Below are 27,782 nucleotides of genomic sequence, written 5' to 3' on the forward strand. Positions count from 1 at the left end.
ATCATATTCCCAAGGTTAGATGAGGTCAGCAAGGAGAGGGGGACCCCAGGAGGAAGCACGTGTGACCCTCAGCGCCCTATACTGACAAGGCTGCTGGGTCCCACCCAAAGACTTCAACAGGCGTTCTTTCGGGAATAACTGGGCTCTTAAATGTCAAAACACTCTAGAGGGCACCTTTTCCATTTCCTTCCCAAAGTTTGCACCACTTTGCTGCTGCGTTCAAAAATGACTTCTGTTCTTGCCCCCAACAATCTGCACAAAGCATTCAGTAACGAGCCATGTTGAGGGATATTTCTTTTTCATTTGTTCCAGTTCAAATGTATGCATTTGGGGGAAGGAATTATCATGTTTTTAAAAACTTTTTAAAAGCACCCCAAATACACTGCTGTGCAAACCATAGCACAAAAACAGTGTTTGTGTGTGTGTGTGGGGGGGGGGGAGTGTCTGTGCATTCTTTCTTCCAGCCACCAGATGGTGATGACACAACACAGCTTTCCTTTCGAACTGATCTCTTGAATGGCCCATCTTTCCTTGCGGAAACTTACTGCGATGTTTTGTTTAGACCAGCCTTTCTCAACTTTTTTACTGCAGAGAAACCCCCGAGACATTCTTCAGGCTTTGAGAAACCCCAGAAGTGCAGAATATGATTGGGAAGCATAGCGGTATACACGCCCACCCAAAGTCCCTTGCTTTCCCACCTGCTCCAGGCCCATCAGTGGCCATTTGGGGAAGGGGGAGGAGGTCGACACGACCATATATGGCCATATTGCCCCATCAATGCTTAACCAATTTAAAAAATATATACAAATGAATTAACTCCAACCTATTTGGGAAGCCCTTCCAGGGCCATCAAGAAACCCCAGCAATTCATGAAACCCTATTTGAGAAAGCCTGCGACTCTAAGAAAACAAAATGTGTGGGAAGATTCCACCATCAGCCTGCCTGGGTATCACCTCCTTTCCCTTTATGAAGGAACACTTGCTTAGGATGAGCAAGCAGCAGACAGTGGTGTTCTCTTTTTTGGCTTTAGCAAGCAAGGGATGCAGCAGTTAAAACTGCACTGGGCAGGGACAGGCAGGGTGGTGGCCCCTGCCTGCATCAACAGAGCCATGACTGCCAGGAATAAGCCCTGTGCTTCAGAAGAAGCCCTCTGTTGTTCAACATATTTATAAATGATTTGATGAGGGATTAGAGGGGATACTTATTAAATTTGCAGGCAATACTAAACTGGGAGGGGTAGCAAACACAACTGAAGACAGCAACAGATTACAGGTTGATCTTGATAGGCTTGAGAAGTGGGCCAAACTGAACAAATGAAGTTCAATAGGGACAAATGTCAAGTTCTGCATTTAGGTAGGAAAAACCAAATACAACAATATAAGATGGGGGAGACTTGTCTTGGCAGTAGCATGTGCAAAAAGGATCTAGGAGTCTTAGTATACCATATATAAAACATAAGTCAGCATTGTGATTCAGTGGCTAAAAAGGCAAATGGGATTTGGGGTTGTATCCAATGGAGTATCGTGCCCAGATCACGGGAGGTGATGGTACCGCCGTACTCTGCTCTGGTTCGGCCTCACTTGGAGTACTGTGTTCAGTTTTGGGAACCCCAGTTGAAGAGGGATGTAGACAAACTGGAGCATGTCCAGAGAAAGGCGACAAAGATGGTGAGGAGTTTGGAGACCAAGACATATGAAGAAAGGTTGGGGAAGCTTGGTCTGTTTAGCCTAGAGAAGAGACGACTTAGAGGGGATCTGGTAACCATCTTCAAGTATTTAAAAGGCTGCCCTATAAAGGATGGAGCAGAGTTGTTCTCTCTTGCCCCGGAGGGACGGACCAGAACTAATGGGATAAAAATAATTCAAAAGAAATTCCGTCTAAATATCAGGAAGAAGTTCCTGACAGTTCAAGTGGTTTCTGAGTGGAACAGGCTTCCTCGGGAGGTGGTGGGCTCTCCATCTTTGGATATTTTTAAATAGAGGCTAAATTAAGCTGACCATCCTTCCCGACTTTGGCAGGGCAGTCCCGCATTTGGGGCATTTGCCCCGTGCCCCGCGGTGTTCACATATTTACACTATATATATATGCCCATGCGGCATGCAGCCCACTAGACAGCCTGGGCTTAGGAGGCTCCCGCGCAGGCCCCCAGGCTCTGGTGCGGGGCTTCCCGGCCAGCTCTGCTGCCGCCTTTTCCTCTGGGTGGCCTTTTCCTCCAGGCCTCCCTGCCTCCTCCAGGACCAGGCCTAGAGTCTTCCCTAGACCCAGGCCACCACTGCCCTAAGGCCAGTCAGGGAGGGAGGGGGGAAGGAGGACGGAGGGCCCGCCGCCACTGCTGCCACCCTGCCGCCATCCTTCTAAGGGCCCGCCTTCTGCCACCACCGCACACCCCGCTTTGCAGGGCCAGATATCTGGTCACCCTAGGCTAAATAGCCAGCTGACAGAGAGGCTGATTCTGTGAAGGTTCAAGGGGGTGGCAGATTATGGTGGATGAGCAATAGGGTTGTGAGTGTCCTGCACAGTGCAGAGCATTAGAGTAGATAACCCAAGAGGCCCCTTCCAACTCTATGATTCTATGAAGAGAAGCCACACAGCTCCTGTTTGTGCACCCACATTTCTATGTCTCCCCTCTGAGCTCTTCCTCCCGACCTTCCACCTCCTCCCCTTTCTCCAGCTGCTGCAGCTGAGGCCTGGGCATGGTGGGTGTTGCTGCTTCAGGAAGGATGGAAGAATTTGTGGCTGTGATCTAGGAAATGGGAAGAAAAACTTCCAAGGAACCAGAGAAATGGGTTGCTCCTCAAAGGGTTCCACTTGCTAGTTTCAAAAGAAAAGGTTGACCTCCACTCCCATGCATTCTCTCTTAGGTTCTCCCTCCCCTAAGCATCCAGAAGAAGTTCCTGACAGTAAGAATGGTTCCTCAGTGGAACAGGCTTCCTTGGGAGGTGGTGAGTTCTCCTTCTTTAGAAGTTTTTAAGCAGAGGCTAGAAGAAATGCTGATTTTATGAACTTTGGCAGATAGTAAGTGGGTGGGCACAAGGGATTTTGTAGGCACTTGGCTCTTGTGGCCCTTTCTTGCATGCCCAGGGAAAGGCCCATCGCCAGACTGACCAGGGATTCTGGTTTTCTGGGAGGGGGTATCAACTGGGCATGGAACTGAGGTCACTGTGGGTGGCCAAGTAGTTGTGCATTTCCGGCATTGTGTGCAGGAGGTTGGGCTAGATGACCCTGGAAGTCCTTTTCCAATTCCATGATCCTATGATTTATGGCACATGTGGCCAGCCACATTACACTTATGCCAGATGCAGCCTTCACAATCAGTAAAGTTCAACATCCATGATTCAATGTTTTTTAATTGATTGTATTATGCCCTTACAAAGTATTAGACCATGTGAAAAATTGCTTGCATCCACAGCTCTTGTTTTAGGATGGCGTATCTCTTGTGGATCATCGCTTAGCAATTAGCACTCGTTGAACACTTTTCATCAACATGGCACAAGAACAATCAGCCAGCAGAGCTGCAGGGGGGAGGGGCTACTTTTTACCCATGAACATGAAGTGCCAGCTGTTCAGAGAATTTTAAAAGAATAGAGAAGCCAAAGGCGCCCTTACCAGACAATGAAAAAAACCCTGAATAACTGTGGAATACGACCTTTTATAGCCAGGAACTGAATTAACTACGAATAGGTAGTTGTGATGGTGGAGAAAAGTTCATTGGTACGGCCCCAAGAGGGACCAGTGCTGGTTAAATGTTTATAACTTGTTTTGGAATCCAGTTCAGGTAAATTCAGTGTGGCCGGGAGAAACCAGGAGAAATAACAGAATGAATTAGAAAATTATAGGAGAGCACAGACTAACCCGAACTTCTCAGATCTCTGAAGCGGAGTGGGGTTGGGAAACCACCAGGGAAGAGCAGCAGGGCTGCTACTCAGAGGAAGCAATGATCAACCACCTCTGCCCATCTCATCTTGAAAGCCCCAGGAGGGGTTGCCGTAAGTCGGTTGCAACTGGACAACACTTAGTAACTAGTAGTAGTAGTACGATAATATCAGAAGCCAGTCCAATAGAGAGAGAGAAGGTGTTTCAATGTGCCTTGAAGAAGAAAACTTTTAGTAGAAATGAAACTAAAAAGTCGCTGTCTTTAAAGGAAGACAGTTTCATCTTTGGCCACGAGATGGCACTTTTAACCAGAAGCGCTCTGTGTGCCAGCCAGTCCACTGATGCGCAAAGCCCTGTTGTGAAATCCTCAGCTGGCAAGACTGCATGTCATCGTGACCTCAAAAACTCTAGGGAAAGAAGCATGAGCTGAATGTGCTTGTCCCTTTCTTGTCTACGGACCATGGAATGAGAAAAGGGTTGGGTTGGGGGCAGCGTTAAGATACCTGAAAGCTTGAAAGTGAACTCCCCCTTGAACTAAGCAGGGATTTCGAGAACAACAGTGGGCCCTGGACGATTGTACCTCCCCGCCCCCAACCCAGATCCAACCCAAGTACCATAACAAAACAAATCACTTTGCTTGCTGTTACCATACATCTCTATTAATAAAAGAACTGGCCTCTCTCTCCATCTGATATTTATTTCACTTATTTATATCCCGACTTTCTCCCTAAGCCATTTATTCCTTGGCTTCATGACTTTGGTTCCATCAGTTTTAGGGGAGGGGGAAACAGACTTATGATGAAGAGAGTGGTAAGCTATTTGGAGAGCAGCATCTTCAGCAGCAGATTTTGCAGCCCCTGTTGACTCTGCCAGCTAAGGCCCAGCTCAATTATTTAGAACAATTCTACCCCTGACATCCTTAAAAGGATCGTCCAAAATGGCTCAATTGGACATTAATTGCAAGGCTTTTTCGAGCTTTGTTGCAGAGAAAATCTTGTTGCTTTGCCAAGAACTATCTGCTGAGTTTGAAACAGACAGGGAACTGGAGGCCTCTTGACCATCCCAAGGTCCTAATTTGGACCACTTCAGCCTACTTTCCTTGTCCAAAATGGACAGGACTCTAGCAGCTGTCTGGCCAAGCACATACCCCCTTGTCCTGTGTTCTTCATGGCTCGTGAAAACTGGTGTAGGGGGGAGGTACAGGTCCCCTTCTGGGAGATCTATCTTCCCCTAGCTTCAGGGACCTTCCCGGAGAGGTTAAAGGGACCACATTCGAAAAAACTGAGGCTGGACCCAGCCAATTTCCACCCGTTCTCACATCTACCAGTTTGGAGTAAGGTAGTTGAGCTAGTGGTTACGGGGTAGCTGCAGATTTTCCTGGGGGAACCATTCTAGTCTGGCTTTGGACCTAGCCATGAGATGGAGACAGCTCTGGTTGTCCTCACAGATGATCTCCAAAGGTAGCTGGATTTAGGAGGGTGAGGACTGCTGTTTCTATAAGATTTGACAGCAGCATTTGACACTGTTGATTATGGGTTGTTAGGCCAACGCCTAGCCAATGTAAGAGAAGGCACAACCCTAAAAGGTCGCGGACAGAGGGTGGCGCTAGGGGAGAGAACTTCTCAGCAGCCAGCCTTGGGGCGCGGGGGTCCCACAGGGAGTCATTCTCTCCCCAATGTTACTGAAGATCTACATGTGCCCCCCTCGCCCAGTTGGTCTGAGTTTTCCAAGCAACAAAGGAGACTTTACAACAGAAAGTGTTTACCGTATTGGGAGGCGAGCACCAACAATTCGTATTACATTCAGGTTGCTAGGATGAGGTCTTCTCTAACAAGTCTCTCCCCTACAGAGCAATCAAGATTTCTGAGAGGAGCACGTCCCGTCATTTGTCAAAGATAAGCATAAAAGTTTACGCAACGTTTGTATAAAATACATTTCGTTCATTTAAAAAATAAAGAGCTGGTGCAAATGTAGTAAAATATACCATAAGTAAGGCGGGAGGGGAAGAAAAGAAATGGCGGGATGGAGATGCTGCACAGGCCTTAATCGACAGAACTGTGTGTGTCCACAGATCTGTCCGGCCTCTGCGCGTGCAAAAGGCTCCCAGCTGATTTCCGGATTCCGCGTGGGTATCCCCCACCTCAGTACCGAAGCCAGTGGGAAAGCATGTATGCAGCCGTTCCACACACACCTCAGACATTCCTAAGGAGCCCACCCGGGCTCTGGGTCGGATAAACTGGCTGCACTCCAGTTATGCAGGCACAAGTGGCATTCTCTCAGTGCTGGCACCTGGAAAGTAAAAAAACTTGCAGTGCTGCTCAAGTCAAATCCAGAAGCACCTTAGAGACCAAGATCTGGGGGGGGGGGGGTTCAGGGCATGGGCTTTTCAGGAGTCAAAGCTCCCTTTGTCAGATTCTTGAAAGGTTATACTCCCAAAATCTTATGGGTCTCTATGGTGCTATTGGACCGGAAAGCCGCTCTTCTAGTGCAGACGAAGATGGCTGCCCTCTGGAATGATCCTTTTGCAGGAAGAGATCAGGCTGGCCACGACTAGCGCTGAGTCTTCCACGCGTGCCAGAGGGTCTGGATCAAACCCCAAAGCAAAGTGATACCTCCCCCCACTCCTAAACTTCAACAAGAGTTGTCTTGCTTTGGAAACAAAAATGGGGGAAATGTACTAAAACGTCTTGCTGTGCTGGGTCAAAGGCAATCAATGGCTCCTGGTTGGCACCTAAGCAGTGGCTGTGACTTTGTAGGAGTAGAGGTTTGGAAGCGGTTTTTCAGGCTGGTGGCTGCTGCCCAGGCGGTTCCAGCACGGCAGCGCAGCTACCAGCAGAAGGAGCCCTCCGAACAAGACACAGAGCCCGCTAAAATAAAATGCTGTGTCGTAGGAGTTGGTCCAGTCGTAAAACCAACCTGAAAAAGAAAAAGAAAAAAAAAGGGGGGGGGACAACAATCAGGCACACACAGTTGACTGAAAAGATCAACAGTTCCTAAATACATCCCTCTGGAGAACGGCTGCCAGATGGATGCTTCTTGGGTGGCTCGAGAGGGATATGTTAAAGAATATGTTCATTTCTAAAAGCATCCCCCCTTGAGCAGGCTACAGTCATAGGCATTCCAAAAACGAAATCAGAAGGCCAAAACAATGACTCTCTCACCCACTCTTATTAGGTCTATTTAATCATTCAACTTCTTGGCAATCAGAACAGGGTCCCAGGTTAGTTTCTCCCATTTTCTGACTCTTCCTCAATGATTGCCACTCCAAAATCTACAAACAGATAGTTCCATAATAATTAACAACATATCATAATCACTGAGGAAGAATCAGAAAATGGGAGAAACTTACCCGGGACCCCATTCTGATTGCCAAGAAGTTGAATGATTAAATAGACCTAATAAGAGTGGCGAGCGGCTTTTGAACTCTGGTGCTGGAGAAGACTCTTGCGAGTCCCTTGGACTGCAAGGCGAACAAACTGGTCAGTCCTAGAGGAGATTAGCTCGGACTGCTCCTTAGAAGGTCAGATCCTGAAGATGAAACTCAAATACTTTGGCCACCTCCTGAGAAGGAAGGACTCCCTGGAGAAGAGCCTAATGCTGGGAGCGATCGAGGGCAAAAGAAGAAAGGGACGCCAGAAAATGAGGTGGCTGGATGGAGACCCTGAAGCAGTCAGCGCAAACTTAAATGGACTCCGGGGAATGGTAGAGGACAGGAAGGCCTGGAGGATCATTGTCCATGGGGTCGCAATGGGTCGGACACGACTTCGCACCTAACAACACAAATAAGAGTGGATGGGAGATTCATTGTTTTGGCCTCTTGATTTCATTTTTTGATTATCTACAACATTGGGAAATGAACGGTGTGGCTTTTTTGCGTTGAATACAGTCATAGGAAGACACAGCCTCCCTCCCAGACGTTTAGCGAGCGGCTCTGCCTCCTTGACAGCCAATTTGTGGTTCAGCCCACCATCCTTGTGTCAGATTTCTAAAGGTGCCCACGGACTCACATAGGTTGGGGGGCCATGATTAACATGTTTCAACTAGACATCCAGGTACTTAATAAAAATACGTGAAGCTAGTTTGTTTGTTTTTTCATTAAAAAGTAGTGCATTTGTAAAAAAAAAAAAATAGGCATTCCCATTCTAGCAAATACAAAGTTAAGACATTGCATTTGTGGCACACCCATTGGGAAGAATGAGGAGTAACAACAACCGCTCAAGAGAAGAAGAGTTGGTTTTTATACTCTTCGCTCACCAAAGGAATCTCAAAGGGGCTTATAATCCCCTTCGCTTTTTCTCCCCACAACAGACACCTCGTGAGGTAGATGAGGCTGAGAGAGCCTTGACAGGACTGCTCTGTGGGAACAGCACTAACAGGACTGTGACTAGCCCAAGGCCACCCAAGCTGGCTTCATGTGGAGGAGCAGGGAATCAAACCCGGCTCGCCAGATTAGAGGCTGCCGCTGTTAACAACTACACCAACCACTTCACCGGGCTCCAATAAGATAACTGAGGGAGGGAATGCCCTAACAAAGTATAGTTTATAGCAGTGGTTCTCAACCTTCCTAATCCCGTGACCCTTTAATACAGTTCCTCACGTTGTGGTGACCCCCAACCATAAAATTGTACAAGTGCTCTTTCACAGAAATTAAACTGAAACTCATCAATGCCGTGAAGATCCATTGTTCATGATTGCATATAAACTGCTTATTAATTGTATATAAATTGGTGGGTGACTCCAGGAGGAGAGGCAACAGTGGAGGTACCCCCCCCCCGCCAAGCTGCTCGCCCTGCTGCTACCCCTGTGAAAGGTTGTTCAACCCCCAAAAGGGTCCCGACCCCCAGGTTGAGAACCACTGGTTTATAGGCTTTAATATCCAATGGGAAACTTTTCCCACTGACAATGAAATCCAAATAGCAGGAACAATGTCATTTACTTCCTTCCATTATTTCTTATTTAAACAAATTCTGCACTTGCCACAAACTAATAGAATTTGCTCCACTGAAGAAGCCATGGCCTTCAGTTTTCACAAGGCCCCAGCAGGGCTGTTCATACTGGGGTTTTTTGGAGGTCATTAATTCATAGGGTCTCCGTAAGTCAAACGCGATTGTCCATAAAACAAAAACAGAAGGCGAAGGTGCTATTGGGAGGGGAGGGCGGAAATCAGGAAAAGACACTTAATGTATGTCCATGTTTAAAATGCGCTCTTACCTACAATTGGTGGTCCCAGACTATTTCCAAGTCCCGCAAAGAACATCAATATACCATAGGCATGTGCCAATTTCTCTATTCCCACAGTCTTTGTTGTGACATACGGAAAAATGGACCAGTTGCCCGTCAGGAAACCCAAGACCCCTGAAAGTACGGCCAGCATTACGTACGTTTGGGCAAAGGGAATCAAAACCAGTGCCACCGAAGTCATTATCAAGGTCAGGACATACAGATACAAAGTATTAACCCAATTAAAATCAGCTAATATCCCTAAGGCAAGTTTACCGATGGCGGTCATAATGCCTATGATGGAAACAAGTGGAATGATGCAGTTTTCTTCACTAATGTTTGAACTCCTGGCTATGTCCTCCATGAGCAACGAAGGAGGAAACACGCCAATGTCAAAGAAGAAGATGGCAATAAAAAGTGAGGAAAAGACTTTGTTCTTAAAAAGACCCAGCGTCTCTGCCCAGTAGTCTAAATACAGGTGCCATTTCTTTTTGAGGAGCTGTTGGCAGAAATAGGACTGCTCCGCCACTTTCATTTTGTAAGCGTCTGTCTCTTTCGGTGCTCCGGACGACAGCCTGTTCTTGTCCACAAGAGAGTCCTGCTTGCAACCGCTGCTGGGCGCTGTGGTCATGCTTTTCTCCTCTGCACTGGCCTTTTCCAGGATATTTAGATTGTCTTCATAAAGGCTCTTCTCTTTTTCGTTGTAAATGAGGTACTGGTCTGGAATCTTGTCTAGGCACGGTCTCTCGGGTAAGGAAGAACCACGCGAGCGCAAAGGTCTCATTAGACTCCCACAGGCTAGTATATTTAGAGACAACGCGCCGACAATGAGCAGGCAGCCTTCTAAGCCGTACAGCTCAATGAGTTTCCTTTGCAGCGCTGCGTATATAAAAAGTCCAACGCTTGATCCTGAAGGGAAGAGAGACACTTTAAAATCCACACTGGAACCATTTTGTAGATCAGTGGTTCTCAATCTTCCTAATGCTGCAACCCTTTTATACAGTCCCTCATGTTGTGGTGACCCCCAACCATAAAATTATGCAAGTCTTCTTTCACAGAAATTAAACTGAAACTGATCCATTGTTCATGACTTTATATAAATTGGCTTTTCCCAGGATTTCTAAGCACAAATTTGAACTCGGGTCTTCCTCTATCCCCCCCCCCCAACTGAAACAGAAAGTGTTCTGCACTCAATTGGAAAAGCTCAGAGTACAGCATGAGTCTCTTTTCTTGATGTGTGTGTGTGGGGGGAGAGGATTGGATACAGCAGAGGAGGGGGAATAACTCCTAGAGGCAAATTTCTGCTGAGAAAAGTTAGGGCTTCTGGAGCACAGTCACTTTAAGGGAAACTTTAAGGGAAATCAGGAATGAGGAAGTCCTTGAACTGACGCCCTGGCCAGTCAGAGAAGACTGCTTTGCTACATCAGCATTGGAGGCACGGGCAGGAAGTTAACTCGCAAAAAGCAGAGATCTGCACATTTACTGATGCTGATTTTTGAAATATCGAGGGTTATATCCACTTCTGGATATCGCAGGGGAAAGGTAGGGTCACTCCAGATCAATCATGCATGTTGCAGAAGGAAAATTTAAAGCGCCCAAAATCAAAGTGGAAATCGTTCAGTGTAGATGGCAGGGATTTATTCGAGCTGGCAGTGGCTAAAAAGTCCCATGCAGACTATACCCAGGTCCATCAAACCAGGTTCTAAGACCCTAGTGTGAAGCTTATTAACCACAGTCCATCTTAACTATAGGCTCATGTGATGTCAGCATGTCTATCCTGGCTTGTTTACTGAACACTGCCCCTCCCCAATTACAGAGTGAAACCAGCCTTTCTCAAGGTCAGCCAAGGTCTGAGTAAAGAAGAAGACTCTTTGACTACCCAAAGGAGTCCCAAAATGGTTTACAAACTCCTTTTCTTTCCTCTCTCCACAACAGATGCCCTGTGAGGTTGGAGGGGCTGAGGGAACTGTTGTTTAAGAACAGTTCTAAGAGAACTGTGACGGGCTCAAGGTCACCCAGCTGCCTGCATGGGAAGGACTGGGGAATCAAACCCAGTCCTCCAGATTAGAGGCCACCATGCTTAAGCATAGCACTATGCTGTCTCATAGAATCTTAGCATCATATACGAACCAAAGTTTAAATAAGCCCAGTCTTGCATTGTTTCTGAACTGTGTAGAAGAGTTATACATGTACAGAGTCATTTTGCAACAGAAAAGATTAATTTGTGCAAAAAAAAGAATAGAAAAACCCTACCTGTAGAAATGAGGCCAAGGGCAAGGCCTCTACGTTTCTCAAAATACTGGCACGTAATAGTCACCGTGGCTGTGTACAATAAGCCACACCCGAGCCCTGAAAGCAAAAGAACATTTTATCACAAATAAAGAATTCCCTATTGTCAAAGAAGCCATTCTGATGATGTGCGGCACTCAAAAAGACAGATAATTTTCCATGTTGACAACTTTAGGTTGGGAAATTCCTGGAGATTTGAAGCGGGTTGCTTAAGGAGGATGCAATTTAGGGAGAGGGGGGACCCCACTGTGGAATACTGCCACAGAGTGCTCTCTCCAAAGCAGCCATTTTCTCCAGTGGAACTGATCTTTGTAGTCTCAAGGTCAGTTGGAATTCCAGGAGATCCCCAGGCCCCATGTGGAGGCTCGCAAGCTGGGTCTAAATCCAGAAAGCCCTGCTACACAACCTACATTAATTCAGTACAGGATTGTTTGAGGTAGTTCCTGGTGAAATTCTTTGTAGTTCAGAGCTGTTAAATCAGGAATGTTATGTTGTTTGCACATAGCATTGTTTGCACTTACATGTGCAAAGGAGAACTGAAGTATTTGACGGCAGATTTGAAGTACCAACAATTCACTTTAGAACGTTATGCTCTTCTAGAAGATTTTTCTTCTAGGATCTGTGACTTCTCTTACCAACAAGAATCCCATAGGAGAACAACAGGTAGTAGAGGTTAGGTGCAAAGCTGCTCATCATCAGTCCACTAGCAACCATGAAGCCACTGAAGATGGTTACGGGTCTTGCTCCAAACGCTGAGACACATGCGCTGCAAACAGGACCTGTGTGGTTTTTAAGGGGTTAAAAAAAAAACCCAGAAACTGTGATGTCATATCCTGCTGTCTTGTGTATGTGCATCTGCCAAGGATTAAGCTTGAGTTCCGAGGCAGGGCACAGGCAGACACGCAACTGATCAATGCGCAGCAAGGATCCCATCTGCTGGATCCAATCAATTTAAATCAGTCAAATACAATCTAGCCAATTGCGTGCAATGGTGGAAGATCTATTGTCTGCTATCTGTATATATGTTGGGATTTTCTGGGGAGTTTCTCAGTCTTGTTGTCACCTGCTACAACTTGTACTCATGCTGAGATCACAATAAAAAGCTGTTCATCCATCCATTAGTCCTGGCATTTCTTCCATGAACACACAGATACAACTGGTAGTGTCCCAGAAAGTCATTCCCTTAACACAACAGGCAGTAGCCCAGTCTTAGGAGAAACAGGAATACCTGTTTGACTCTTATTCAGCATTGCCAAATCAACCAGGAAGTGCGTCTCAATTTGCCGTGCTCAATGGTACCCTAGAGCAGAGAGTCACCCTCCACCTTCACGCCAGTAGAATTTGTGGTCCTGGCTCTCTCCGGGTGCTGAGAACAAGTGCTTACAGCTGAACGCTGATTTTTACTTCATCTCTAAGCCGGCTAAGATTTACACAGATTTATCTCTTGATTCCAAGGAGCAAAAGTACAAGAATTGCCATTTATCACATTTGACCTACACCTTTTGTACTTCTATTCTGCTACTCTGTTCTATAGAGAGTTGCCCCTGTATTTACACATGGATTGCCTCTAGGTATTGTGCTCTAACATGCTGAAATTCTGAAATAAACAGGGGGGGGGGGAATGCACTGTTATCCCTGAAGTATGCGCTACAATTAGCAATATGGACAAGCATTGCCTCTTTCTCTCCCCCTGCAGGGCAGGATGTCATCCCCTCCCCCCTCCCAATTTCTGACCGCAGTCTCTGGCATCAACAGATGTCCCCACGCTCCATTCAAGACCTCTGCTTCATCAGCAGTTCAGACGCTTCTGTTCTAACAAGTTTGGGAAAGTCCTACAATCTTTGGTAAATAAATACATTTGTTACAAATACTGATTAGCTAAGACAGGTACAAAGGATCAGCAACACCTCTACAGATTATATAATTTCAAAGCCATATAATAGGCTAATTTTCAATAGTACAGACATAACCAGCTGTTTTCTCACTAAATGTGCTGTGGAGCAATGTTTGGCCACCCTTCCAAAAGGAGCTGATGGTAAAGCATTGAAGTGGCCCAAGGTGAAGGCTCTTTGGTCAACATCTACATATATCTGTATCAAGAGTGACCAAACTGTGGCTCTCCAGATGGCCAGGGACTACAATTCCCATGAGCCCCTGACAAGCATGTGCTGGTGGGTATCTGACTCAGAAGGGTTCAACTTTAATTTGAGCCTAGACCACCAAGGCGGTTTGCCATATAATTTGACTGCTGTATCCAGTACATCCTTCATACCCCTCTTTGCTTCTGGGTTGTATACCCCACCATGGACATCATTGGTAAAGAAATAGCTTCTGGAACTGAAAGAATGAATTTCACTCAGATTTGTACTAGCAGCACCATTCAGTGCAAAGATAAGAAAGAAATATTTACTCCATGATGGCTTTCAAAAGTAATTCTCCTAGAAAATATTTAATATTTATCAGAATAGTTATAGCCTCTCACTATTTCCCTTTCTTTTAAAACAGGGGTAGTTAACCTGTGGTCCTCCAGATGTCCATGAACTACAATTCCTATGAGCCCCTGCCACCAAATGTCATCTGGAGGACCACAGGTTGAATAACCCTGTTTTAAAAGACTTGTTGCTCATCTATAAGTCTGCCAGCACCAGCAGAGGGTAAAAAGTGCAATTTTGATCAAAAATGTCTGATGTACACAATGGATGTGCAAACAAATGAGGAGCCAAACTTTAAGCATATTATTAGCATATATTTCTCAGTAAAATTTGCAGTGGACAAGCATTATGTGTACACTTTCCACTGCAAGGAAAATTGTTTTGTTTTTAAATTTTACACAGGGAGCAAAATAAATAAATAGAAGAACAAAAGCAATGTGCACGATGCATAAGCATCCCAAGATGGAAAAATGGTTTCATTTCCTCCCTTAGAAGATCGGAAGCACAGAAAGGAAAACAAAACGGAAAGACCAGGAATGCCTCCAAGGGTACCATCAACATGAATTCTCATTTACGTGGCTCAAAGTTCCTTTCCTTCTTTTTTGACAGTGCATCCTGTATTTTCCCCCAAAACATTACACACGAGGGTATGTTATTCTGAGACAGAAATACAAATAAGTGGTTGGAAATCTCAAGTACAAATTGCTCAGTTTCCTTGATAATACGTAACTGTCATGTTAATGTGATTGGCTCCAGAAAACTTGGGCAAAAAAACAACATTGCAAAACAAGCAATTTTTCACCAAAGGAAGAGATATTGTGGGGGAGTTTTCTCTTTAAAAGTGGCTCCTACCATTTCCTTGCTCTTAAGGAACAATTTCCTCAGTAACATCACTGCTGAAGTTCTCCATCTGCCGTGCAATTTCTCTGTGTTCCATAAAAACACAACTGCATTCTAGAGAGCAAGGATTCGTGTTTGGCATATTAGGCTTTGCCCATGTCCTAAATTACAGACCAAAAATCCCCAGCAGCAGAATCTCAGGATTCACTGAAGGCCATTTCGCACGGCTTCAAAATAGCACAATGGTTACTAATTGGAAACGCTACTAATTTGCCATAACCCACGACGTCGTAGACAATCTGCAACAATCCTGAAACCGACCCGCAAAAAGCGCTTCGTTGTAGCGCTTTCAGGGGAATCCAGAAAAGTGGATTCACCCTCCGGATAGCCATACACTCCTGCAACCAATCTGCAACAGTAGCGCTAAAGACCTGTGCGTTACCATTGTTGCTGGTTCTTCAAAGTCCCTCCTCCTGAGCCTGTCCTCCAAACTTCCGGCGAAGCGATCACCATTTTTTTTTCTCCGAGCGAGCGGGGATAAACGCACCAGCGAGCCTCTTTCTGTTTAGAGGCTTCCCTGGCTTCAGTCCTTCACCTTTAGTCACTAAGCACAAACCACATAAAAGCCCGTTTGCTGAAATAAAGTCCCTTTATTTTTTACACATAAATTCAGCCGAAAATCGGGCCCGTGAGAGGGGGGGGGATTTTTTTTTTATCACTCGAGGCAGCGTGCCAACGATCATACAATCAAACGACGGCTCACATTAGGCAGCTGGATGGGTCTCTCCGTTGCAACGAATCTACCTAGATTCGTTGCTATGGGTCTGTTTTTTTTTTTTTAAACCTTTCTTAAAGGGAAAGGGGCTGTTTGGGAGCATGCTAACGGCTGCCCATTGGCTGCTTGACGGCCAGGGGCGGGACGAGCTTGGCAATAGCGCTTCCTTTCTAGCGATTTCTGCCGAGACCGGAAGCCTGTGGGAAACGCTAAAAAACGCAACTGATTCCACTACAAAGGCAGGTATGCATAACGACGAATTCCACTATTTTAAATGGCGATTTTTCATTCCGCAAACAATTTGCAACAAAGATCCCCATGCGAAAAGGCCCTCAGATTCAAGAACATGTCAGGCCAACATCAGTCATATGACAGAAAGAGTTGGAAGTCAGAGTCATGATCTCAACAGTGTTAAGGCCCTAGTGCAGAGGTGGGAAAACTGTGGCTCTCCAGATGTCCATGAACTACCATTTCCATGAAGCCCTGCTAGCACCATGCTTCACCTTCCTTTCCTCTCCCCACAATAGATAGCCTGTGAGGTAGGTGAGGCTGAGAGCTCTGAGCGAACTGTGACTGGCCTAAGTTCATCCTGCAGTCTTCACGTGGAGGAGGAGTGGGGAATTAAAACCTGCTTCTCCAGATAAGAATCCACTGACCACTACAGAGCACTGGCTCTCTTTGAAAAACCAGCCTTAAAAAAAATTGCCTTTATGTTACTCGCAGCAATCCAGCAGATGAGACTCTACAAGTCATGGGTTGGAGAGGGCTGCCCTCCATGAATCTCCATTTAACCATTCCCTGCAGCTGTATGTCACAACAGGAAACTGCTCAGAGTAGACACACTGCTGTTCAAGAAGCCTGCCCATCATTACTGATCTTCTCACTGAAGACTTCCCAAGTGTTGCCCAGGAGGGGTCAATTCACACACAACTTCCTCTCTGAAAGTGCCTCCTAGCACAGGGATTGCCAAACTGTGGCTCTCCAAATATCCATGGACTACAATTACTATAAGCCCCTGGCAGGAGCTCATGGTAACTGTAGTCCATGGACATCTGGAGAGCCACAGTTTGGCCATCCCTATCTTAGCACTTAATTTCCTTTTTTTAACTCTGGGGATTCGACACGAGAGTCATTGAGAAGAGGGTTTTAGCTGGCAATGCATCCTTGTAGAAAGCCCATATACCATTTTAAACCCTGATCTTTAACTTCTGCCAGTTTGGGGAGGCGCCATCTGAAAACAAGTGCCTCTCTGGAGGATGATTCTGAAATCCAAGGTAAGACAGAGACATGACAGCATAGGAGGAGAAAACCGTGACAGCTTAGTTGCTGCAAGATCACAATACGCTCCATCTGTTCGACAGAATCACTGTGCTGGCACATCAGGAAGAGGATGAGACAGCAGGTTCTCATTCCCAAAGAAGCAGTCTGTCCTGTCCAAAGATTACTCAACATTAATTTTTCAGCAGTGCCTGGACAGGAACCCTTCATCAAGAGGCATATGGAAATTACTGTTTGGAACCGCTAGAGGGCCAGGCAAGGTGTGAGAGGAATAGTTGAACCCTGGTTCCCAAGCCTCACCTTTCTAGGAGTGTGTTAACACCCAATTTTATTTGTGTAGCCATAGGCCATTACAAAACATCAAAAAAAAAATCACAGCTCTAAAAGATAAAATGGTATCATGATAAAACTTTAAAAGACAATGACGAGAAGGAAGATGTGAATATCATAACCATTTCTGAACAATTGGTAAACAGCTGCTGTATAATATAACACCTGTTCTTGAGATTTCTAGGTGATTGCTCTCTTTAAAACCTCCCTAGCTCTGATTTTCTCTACTCCCAAAGTAAACAATAACATTCTATGCGTAACGTCAGATAATTTTAAAAATCGCTTTTCAGATTTGGGGTTAAAATTTAAAACCCACGTCTAGCATATAAGAGTCACCTGGATCATCAGGAAACAGTGAAGTTCTGCTAGAAAGCAGAAGAAAGTTGTCTTTGTGACAGTAGCCAAATGTTTAGCTTCACATTCTCTCACGCACTCACCCAAATAGTTGTGGCTCAAAAGAAAGGGATTGGTGTCACTGCCAAGCATAAAGGTAATTTTAATTTCTTTTACAGGTTACAGTGTAAGGAGAAACAGTTGGTAGGTTTAAATCCTGGCAAGGTAGAAGTCACGTCAAGAACAAAAACATCATGTTCTCCCAATGGAACACCAGAGATTATACTTAAAATGAGTGTGATCAGTATTGCTCTAGATACAGTGGTAAATCAACATATAGTCCAATGTGTGGGGGAAAGCTCCCAATCCATCTTTTAACAGAGAGCCTGTGTTCACATCATGAACAAACTCCAGTTTGGTACTAACAAGAACAAGCCTGAGTTATCCTCAACTCAGACACCGCCCTCCCGCCCCCGCCCCCTGAGTTCTGTCCCCTCTTGCAAAAAGTCTGGATGCCTGGTCTGAAAGAAGAACAGGTTGCTTACCTGTAACTGTGGCTTTCAGGTACAGAACGTTTGGAAACCTCTAGAACTTTAAACCAATCTTGCCAAGGAAGCATGAGGAGTGCTGCTGGACCACAGGCATCCAAATACACCAGCTGTAAGACTGGATCTTGAATTGGTGGGGGTAGGTTGGCTTGACATCTAGCCCTCTCCACGTGGTAACTCAGATGAATGGTTCTACAGAGCTAGAGGTCTTAAGCTGGAAATGTAGGCATCTGGTCTCCTACTGAGGAGTTATGAGAAGATTCCAAGGCTACTTCTGATGATGTTGATGCTCCAACCCCTCACCTCTGAGCAACAACCAAGATCTAGACTGGCTGAAGGCAGTTTGTGAAGCTGGTGACTTGGAAGAGAAAAGTCACTCAGCTGTAAGCAAGGACAATGGTAGAAGGTTGTCAGTTTTGAGGGGACAGAAGGACTCCAAAACCACTGAAACTGAAGGGGCAGGAAAAACCATGATAGACGAAAGTAGAGGGGTGGCATGAAGTATGGGAGAGAGCATCAAGTTTGGAAGGAAGACTGTAGAGATGGAGGAAAGATAGCCCAGAAGGAGGGTCTCAGGATCTAGGACACAATAGGTGGTGTTCAAATCAGAAGTAACAGCCGGTTCAAGGTTTACTGGCCCTAGGTGAGAGACCCGAACAGCATTTTCAATTCTGTTTCTAGGATCTTCTGTTCTCCTATCGTAGTGGTGATTGGTACCAAAGGTGAGTCACGCATGGAGGCAGGGTCTGATAGTCTTTCTGTGAACATGTTTCCCAGAGGTGGTAATGAAAACAATAGGGCTAATCCTGGTAACAGCCCAAGGCACACAAAGAGGAACAGTGAGAAAACACCCAAACTGTTGAACCTGAGTGAAGGTGAGAGGTCCATCTCTTGGTGGAGCAACCCAGGGGAGGCCAGTCCCAGGGCAATGCCAGGAATGCCTCCTGAGTCCTGAAGCTGCCTATCCAAACTGGATCCAATAAGCCGCACATCAGGGCAGGTGCTACACCTCCCAGGACTATGCCCAGTACCCGAAAAATATAGCCTGTGGAATGGACCTGGGTGGTGAAACGCTGTCCAAGAACAGCCAAGAGTGGTTTGAGGGATTTTAGAACAGCAAGCAGTCCTGAAGACCAAGCCAGGGAGAGAATGAATAGACAAGAAGAGATGGCAATGCCAGCTTGGAAACCAGCCTGTGGACATTGATGCTTTTTTCCCCTTCAGTTTTGAAGATGTAGAGCCTCTTGTGGCACAGAGTGGTAAGGCAGCTGTCTGAGGCTGTCTGTCCATGAGGCTGGGAGTTTGATCCCAGCAGCCAGCTCAAGACTGACTCAGCCTTCCATCCTTCCGAGGTTGGTAAAATGAGTACCCAGCTTGCTGGGGGGTAACCGGTAATGCCTGGGGAAGGCACTGGCAAACCACCCCGTATTGAGTCTGCCATGAAAACGTTAGAGGGTGTCACCCCAAAGGTTAGACATGACCCGGTGCTTGCACAGGGGATACCTTTACCTTTACCTTTGAAAATGTGCTGTGGTGATGTTTGGATTTTGAAGGTCAGCATTTCTGATTTAGCTGGCCAGGCATCAGAGCTACCCTATCCAAAAGGTCAGAGGTAAACAGAGATAGGAATGCTGAGACAAAGCAGACAAATGTATTTGTTACCAGGGCAACTGGTACCTGCTGGTGATCCGGTCAGGAGCACATAGCTCAAGCGTGAATGAAGCTGCTTCTGTGAGCTTGCTTAATGAAGCATTACAGGACCCAACTTTGTGACCCTCACCTAGGTTAAGATAACAGAACCAAGGAGGACAGCACATCCCTGTCCCCCAGGCCCGCGTGTTGCCCCCAGGCTTCCTTATAATGGGGGAGGCAGATGCCAACCACCAAAATTTCATTTACCTCTTAAAACGTTCTGAGCAAGCTCTGCCCAGGGGCCACCACTGGTGAGACCATGCCCAGAAACCACAACGGAGAAACAGTCTGTGTTCAAATTGAAATGCATTAGTACAGATTCTCAACCAGCCCAAGGTTGAAGCCCCATTTTTTACACAAGAAGCAAATCAACAATGTGTTAAAGCATCCCAAACCATTTGCAGTTTATTATTAATGATAATGAGGAGGAAGTCTTCAGTTGTAGTTCAACAGACAAGGGGTGGAGGAGGTAGCTCAAGGTCCTGACAGGTAAACCGTGAATACAGTAAACAGTCTTCCTTCCTGCATAAGTGTTTTTCAGAATGCTTAGATTAACTGCCCAATTCCCCAAGGAGTCATCAAAGCACTTTATTTCATACAGCTGCAGAAGACAACTGAATGGATGAAACGCAGCACAGCAAAATCCCCCGTAAGTTGTTCTCGACTTACGCCTTACGTCAAGCTATATCATTTAAAATATAGCCTAGGCATCACTCAGTGAACAATCCGACTCTCTTGGGACAGAACACAGAAATCAAGTTGTTCAGCAGCAAAGAACACTGTAAAGGCGGACGGATGCCTGAGAAATTAGGCTGGGTGTTTTGTTATAAATCTTCCTGGCGTCAGGCGATGATCAACCTCCACAGAGCCTTAGTTGCCATGGAGAGGACCAAAGCCTAAGTCTTTCCCCTCCTTCAGCCGCCAATGTCATTTCTGAATCTTAACTAGGATGTCCGTCTGACATGCTCTTTGAGATTCACTGAATTATTTACAAAGACACCGGCGATAAATATTTCAGGGCAGGCCAGGCTTCCCTGCTCTGCCAAATGAACCCCAACCTATTTATGTGTTCACCGCAATCTTCTCTTAGGCTGCATCCCAAGGAGGAGTTTTCCGCCCTGCGGGCTGAACAACATTGTAATAAAATTGGCCACTGGGGAAAGAATGCTGCAAAAATATGGGGTTGCAGGGGGGAAATGGACACTTTGTGAAGGAACTGTTGCACAATCAGATGCCTGAAGATTATCTTTTTACCTAGGCCTCACATAACCCCCTCCCCTCCCCTGCCTGATGCATGAATCACAAAAGAGCACAACAACTGTTTTCTGCAATCCTTACGTGATTTAGGGGCACTGGATATAGAATTGGTACATCCAATACTTGAGAATCCCCAGTGTGGATTGCAAATTAGAGCACAAGATTCTCAATCCCAGATTTAATGGTTTCTGTAAATTAAGAGGGGGATGTTTGGAAATCTGAGCCTTCTTGATCCTCGCAAGCTAAAAGCCCTGTGCACGCACGCACACACACACACACTATTCTCTTCTTCTTCCTCTTGACCTCCCTTGTCATCCTACTGAACCTTCTTCCATAAACAGGCCTGCTTCACACGATGACTATTATTTTACCGTTAAAGACAAAGCATACCAATATATCCTTTAAACTCAGATTTAAAACACAGAGTAGAAAAGTGTTTGAGATCTGATCACCCTATCCCCTGCATCCTAAAAGGTTCTTCCATATGACCTGCTGCACTAGTTTATTCGCAAGTTTTAGTGTAGGAACACAATGACATCTTTGAGTCATGCATGGTGGGAAGGGCTGCAATCAGAGCAGGCAGACATCTGCTTCTACAGATACATTCTGGCGCAACCTCTAAGCACCCCTTCCCTACTGAACAATAAGTAAGAAGGTGAAACTGAAACACATATTCTAGACTTCCCTGTTCATCCTGACCTCCGCTTTTCTCCCTTGAGTCATCATCCTTGTGGCCAATTTTAGACTACGAGCTCCTTGGGGCAGGGGCCTGTCTTCTTGTATTCTGTAAAGTGCTGCGTAACAACAGAGGACGGCTGCTTGATACTTGCCCTTTATTAACTCTTCCATTCATGCTAAAGAAGACTGAGAAGCGAACATACAAGATATCAGCCAGGTGTTGACTAGGGACAGGGACTCTAATGATTAAATTAGTGAAAATCTGAAAGTTATGACCTCTTATCTTTAACACATCTAACGTGTCTCATCTAAAAACTGCTAAAGGCTATGCCCATCAGTAATCTCTGGAAATGTCTATGGCAGCTTCTGCCACCTACACAGTCTACTTTTTGGGAGTACTAGGTGGTGGTAACAAGAGAGAGCTAAGTACAGAGACCACAGGCTCAGCTTGGGTTCCCCACCCTACATCACCACCAGACATGAGTTGCAGGTTCTCTTCCATTCACAGGTGGACTGAGAGGTGAAAACAGCCTGGAAAGGGCCCTGCCCCTGTCCTGCTTCCCCCAAAGCAGGCACAGATGGGCAGCTGGCTTGGTTGCTGGCAGTGGTGGCAGCTGCTCACCAGCATGGCCTAGGAAGCCAGCTCACTCACGGCAATGGCTGCTCCTCAGTCCCATGCAGGGAGAATGACCATTGAATCATTTACCATGAATGGTCCTTCTCCTTGAAGTCAGGAGGACACCTCAGTGGGTACATGTTGGAACCTCCCAGTTAAAGTGGCAAGAAACACCCACCGAGGCATCCTCCTGAATATCAAGGGAGAACGCAAATGACTCTCCCATAACGGCTCCTCCCACCTGCATTAAGCGAGGGCATCCAACTGAATGAGAGAGGCCACCTGCTTAAGGCTGGGTGGCCCCTGCCCCTCCCACCAGCTGCCAACCCATGGGGACTTTTCCTAGTGGGTTTAATGCCTAATCGGTCCCTGCTTCAGTTCCTCCATGTGGTAGGGGCCCAATTCGTGGCTGATGTGAAGAAGAGACTTCAGCCTTTCCCTCACGCAGTTCCCCAGTCGTGCTGTTCTTCCCTGAAGTCCTTCCCATCCTGATAAAATGTAAAGCAAGCAGAGTGTGGAGAGTCTATTTTTAAACAAAATATGTGTGTGGCTAAAGGAAACAAAACCTCCCTTCTTTAATTGCCCCTTACTCCCATGCTTGAAGCCATTTTTTCCCCCTTCTCGGTTTGATTCAGACACCAGCCGAGCGGGAAGAAATAGACTGAAATAAACAGAGTGCAGCTAAGTAAGGCCTGGTGCGGAAGATAAGGTTTTGCTCTCCTCATCCATTCAGTGTTAGTTTTTAAATAGACCTGACACCACCCACTGATTAAAAGATCCCAGGAAAGGAGGAAAACTTACATCCGAAGGTTATCACTTTCCCCAGTGCCAGCCCTGCAACACAGAATTTTAATTGGCTATAAAATAATGGCCTTCTGTCCGTCTGAAATTTGACAAGGACAAAGGGCGTAATGCTCAATGTCTATAATTTGCCGGAAAACAGAGGAAGTGAGAGCTAGAAATATGTTTCCCGGGGAAGCCACGGTAAATGAAAAACAAATGCAGTAATTGAACAAGTACCTTTAACAGCAAAAACCACACCCGGGGTCACCAACGCTTTAGCGTTATTGTAAGTGCCTCTCCTTAACTCATTTGACTTAAAATTTGTGTTTTAAAATGGTGTGCGTGCTTGGCTATGTACCCACCATTCTGAACAGCCCTCCCAAGACTCCTAACATTTTTTAAAGTTATGCCTCTTGCGCAGAAGAATGTCAAGGTAAAGCAGGGCTGTTTAAAAAACAACAACAACACCAAAACGGTGCCCTCAAATGGAAATAGCAACAGTGGGTTGGTTAATGCAAAGTCAAGAGATGAACACATAGCCTGTCGCTTGGGCTCCGCAGTATTACCAATATTCTACTGCACATTTCCTGTAGTGTGACCCGAACAGGATGTTTCCTGTTAGCATATTCCAACATAGCATTTCCGTTTCTTTTGATAAGGGCCAGCCGGCTACTGATGTGACCGTTTGCTGCTCACACCATAAATTCCGGACTCACGCAGCACCGCTGAACGGATGGCACGTTTTTCTTTCTTTGTCGAGTTTGGTTTTATAGCCAATGGCCAGCCTGGTTTCCAGCTTTCTACCCCAAGTTAATCCTCCGAAAATGAGCCACCAACTCCCCCCGCTTTCTCCTTGTCTACACCTGTAGATCTCATCAATGTGTCCTGTTGTTTTAGAAACAATGCCGAGAAAGGCGAGATGCACCAAAAGCGATTCCTGCAAACTCCCCTTTCCCTCACCTTTCCAGAACAAGGATTCAACGTTAAGAGTGGTGGTCAAGTTGCAGCTGACCTCTGGAAACTCCGCAGCACACACAGAACTGCAGTTTTAAGCATATGTATCCATTTATGAAGAGCCTCTTGTGGCGCAGAGTGGTAAGGCAGCAGACATGCAGTCTGAAAGCTCTGCCCATGAGGCTGGGAGTTCAAGGTTGACTCAACCTTCCATCCTTCCGAAGTCGGTAAAATGAGTACCCAGCTTGCTGGGGGGTAAACGGTAATGACTGGGGAAGGCACTGGCAAACCACCCCGTATTGAATCTGCCAAGAAAACGCTAGAGGGCGTCACCCCAAGGGTCGGACATGACTCGGTCCTTGCACAGGGGATACCTTTACCTTTACCTATCCATTTATGAATGGTATTTTTATTCTGCTCTTCTTCTAAGGAACTCCAGGTCTTGTACATAGTTAGGGTACAATTACCAGCTGCTCTGCAATTTACTTTTATGCAGTAGTTTTATGCTTGCTTCCTTAAGCAAAACATTAAGGAAGTAGTTGTTTTGTGTACTTCTGGATGTTGCTCCGTGGAAATGATTCTGTACGTGGTCCTCGTCACTGCTGAGAATGCAGAGTCATTTGCAGCAGTGATGGAGCATCCACGCAGCAGTTTCCCCTGCACGTCCTTCCCACAGTCCCCTGCAGCCACCACTCTCCATCTCCACCAGAGGTTATTCTGGGGATGTCAGAATTTCCTAGATGGTGATAGTGTTATGGCAGTTTTACTAGTTCCTGTTTTCTTTTTTTAAAGAAAGCAAGTCTCAGTCCCTTTTTGTTGTAGAGTTACAAGAGGAAATGTACAGTCTGCACCTTTCCCCTTAAAACCCTTTAATTAAAAGAGCCAGAGAGTTACTTTCTTGAAGAAGAAGAAAAAATGAAACCTAGGAACAAATACATCGTCGCAATAGATTGGTTTAACATTACAGTAATGTAGCAATTCCCAACTTAAAAAAAAAAACTCTCTGGTATGTGTGTGGGATAGAAAGTTGCCACAAGGAAGTGGTGCCAATACAGGTGAGACTTCCAAAACTGCATACCTTCTCACCCACACGTCCAGAAGCACTGCAACCACAATAATTCCAAACAGAACATAGCAAAAAGGACCATCAGAGGGTGGGGTTGGTCCTGAAAAGAGCACTGCTATAAGGAAGACAAGGCCAAGCAATACAGGCTGTTTCCGCAGGGATATTTTGGTTTCTTCATTCTAAAATAGGCAAGGGGTCTTCCCCATTTGTATCAAATTTCATTTTGTTATGCAGAAATGTCAAAGCACACAGGTATTCAAAAAAGTGTTTCGGAAGTCACCACTGTACAAGACAAGCTTTTAAAAGAGACACTTACTTGCAAGTAAACCAACACCACTGGCCAGGGATCCAACCCACGCGGTCTTTCCTTTCCCTTCTCCAAAAAGGTCCAGCCATTCTAAATACAGAACACCAACAGCTAATGGAGATCCATAGCACAAGAACTGGGTGAAGAAGGAGACGAGGACTATGACCCAGCCCCATCCGCCGTCTGGTGACTTCTGGAACACCATTCTCCAGGATTTGCTCGAGAGGCCAAAGGTCTGTGATTGGAAAAGAGAGAGAGAAAAAGAACATGCAGGGACAGAGTTGAACAGGCAAGTAGATTTTTAAAAACCCTGAAATACATAAGCCAAATGTTCAGAGGGCCACCCGCTATGGCTGCATCAGGGCAGGCTGGCTTTGCTGGGGTCGATCAGCACTGATTACAGACATTGTTTACGGTGCAGTCCTGAGCAGAGTGACATTTAAGTCCATGGAAAAGAAGAGGCTTAAAAAAGTACAACCTTGCTTAGGATGGCACTATTAGAGACCTGGAGGGTGAGAGCTATGGTCACTGCACAGGCTTCCCCAGGGACATCCCTAATATTTATTTATTTATTTGGATTTTTATACCGCCCTTCCATACGGCTCTGGGCGGCTGACATAGAACGTTGTACAAAATTACATAGGACATTATAACCATCTGTCAGGTAACAATCATAACATAACATGAACAACAACACTGACATATCCCTGGGGAGATCAAATTGTTCAGTTATGGAAGGGGCGTCTGAGGGGGGAGACCAGCAGATGCTTTGAATCTGGCCTCAAGCGAATGCCTGGTGGAGGAGAGCTCCCTTTTGCAGGCTCTGCGGAACTATCAAAGTTCAGGCAAGGCTTTGATCTCCTCAGGGAGCTCGTTCCGCCAAGTAAGGGGCCAGGACTGAAAAGGCTCTGGCCTTTGTTGAGGTCCAACGCCATCCACCATCACATCTGATAAAGCAAGTTCTGGCTTACAGAAGGGCGAGGATGGGAATAGGTTTTGTGAGCCACTAAAACAGGGGTAGTCAAACTGAGGCCCTCCAGATGTCCATGGACTACAATTCCCATGAGCCCCTGCCAGAGTTTGCTGGCAGGGGCTCATGGGAATTGTAGTCCATGGACATCTGGAGGGCCGCAGTTTGACTACCCCTGTACTAAAGCACCACTGGACTTCTGGCTTTGGTTGCTGCCACTGACTTAACCCGGCCATCAATCTGACAGCTGCCTTTGGAATGAAGCACAAGTCCCCTCCGTGGCCACCCACTGCATCCCAGCTCCCCCTTCTCCCACCACCCTGGCAAGCCCCCTTCTCCAGAAAGCCGCGTGAAGTCAAGAGTTCCTTGTGGTGCTCCTACAGCTCGTCTTCCAACAGCAGCCGTTCAACCAGCATATTGTGCTGGGCGCTAGGCAGCCCCCCTCTGCTCAAAACAGTGGGACATTTCTGAGTACATCCCAGTGATCCCCCTCCAGATGAAGGGCAACCTTCTACTCTACCTTCAGATCAAATGCAACATTCGACTCCGTCTTGCTACAAAATTACTGTGACTCATGGGCCAATTCCATTAGTTACCCCACCCACACGCCACTTCTACGAAAATCACTCGAGAGGACTACCCTCTCCCATCAAAAACAAACAATGTCCATACGTATCGTTAATTAGACAAGCTTCCTCAATCCCATTTAACAAAAGCTCAGGAAGACTGAAGTTTCCCCCGCATGCCCCGAGCCGTTCCAATTGCCAGCACTTTCAGTTGGATTGGAGCTGAGCGCCTGCCTGCAGAGCCCAGCAAGGGTACAACTCTAAGCCAGCATGGCGTTATTTGAAAGCGGCCTCCGTCCAGGGTGTGCTACCATTATCCCCTGCCACACTGAAAATCAGAAATGGTCACTGAGGGGCAAAGCATGTGCTACTCGTCTCAGTTGAGAGCTAAAACTTGGGAGAAGGAGCAGAGACGCAAAGACGGATCTCTCCACTGCATCTGAAGGTATAAGGATGCCACAGCCGCTTCTGAAAAAAAATCAGGCTTAGCTTGATTATGGTGGGAAAGGGCATCCGTTCAAATGGAATACTCACAGCAGCCGAAATTTCGCTCTTACCCGAATTCCCAAGGATGGTTGAATGGCACGAAGCGTTGTGCAAACCGATGAATAAATACATCAGTGGGCTACAAGGTGTGCATTCTGCCTTATTTTTTCAGGTCGAGGGAAGGGTTCCAGAAACCGCACAGGCAGGATAGTACAGACATGTACGGCACTTTTCCTAGAACCTTCTAGCGCCCTCCAGATGCTGTGGGTTTAGAAAGAATGCTACAGGGCATTGGCGAAGCACCACAGTGAGGAGCAGGAAATTAAAAATCACCCCACCTTCCTCTTCTGCCAGCAGAGCTCAACAGTTGGGGAAGGAAGGTATGGGCAGTTTCTCCCAATTCCCCCATCTCACTGCAGGCGTGCTCCCTGGGGGTCTTTTCTTCATGGTAGCCGTGTGTTGGGGGAAGGCAGGAGAAAGACTTGGGTT

At 46.2% G+C, this 27,782-nt stretch overlaps 1 protein-coding gene across 7 annotated transcripts in view; it reads right to left on the reverse strand.

Moving 5' to 3' along the window:
- Positions 1–3,329: 3,329 nt before the first annotated feature.
- Positions 3,330–27,782, reverse strand: part of SLC16A9 (solute carrier family 16 member 9) — a 46,138-nt gene continuing 21,685 nt past the window's right edge. For 5 of the 7 annotated variants that reach the window (XM_077350657.1, XM_077350660.1, XM_077350656.1 and 2 more), the window contains exons 4-8: positions 25,281–25,506; positions 12,018–12,161; positions 11,347–11,442; positions 9,085–10,002; positions 3,330–6,789 (exon numbers count right to left, since the gene is read on the reverse strand). In XM_077350657.1, coding sequence (XP_077206772.1) covers positions 6,605–6,789; positions 9,085–10,002; positions 11,347–11,442; positions 12,018–12,161; positions 25,281–25,476 — 1,539 coding nt within the window. In that variant the 5' untranslated portion in view covers positions 25,477–25,506 and the 3' untranslated portion in view covers positions 3,330–6,604. Of the gene's footprint in view, positions 6,790–9,084; positions 10,003–11,346; positions 11,443–12,017; positions 12,162–17,915; positions 18,300–25,280; positions 25,507–27,364; positions 27,539–27,782 lie in introns of those variants that run through there. The other 2 variants (XM_077350662.1, XM_077350663.1) reach the window with 2 other exon arrangements.

This window comes from Paroedura picta, chromosome 8 (genome assembly GCF_049243985.1).
Source record: "Paroedura picta isolate Pp20150507F chromosome 8, Ppicta_v3.0, whole genome shotgun sequence".
Taxonomy (NCBI): Eukaryota; Metazoa; Chordata; class Lepidosauria; order Squamata; family Gekkonidae; genus Paroedura; species Paroedura picta.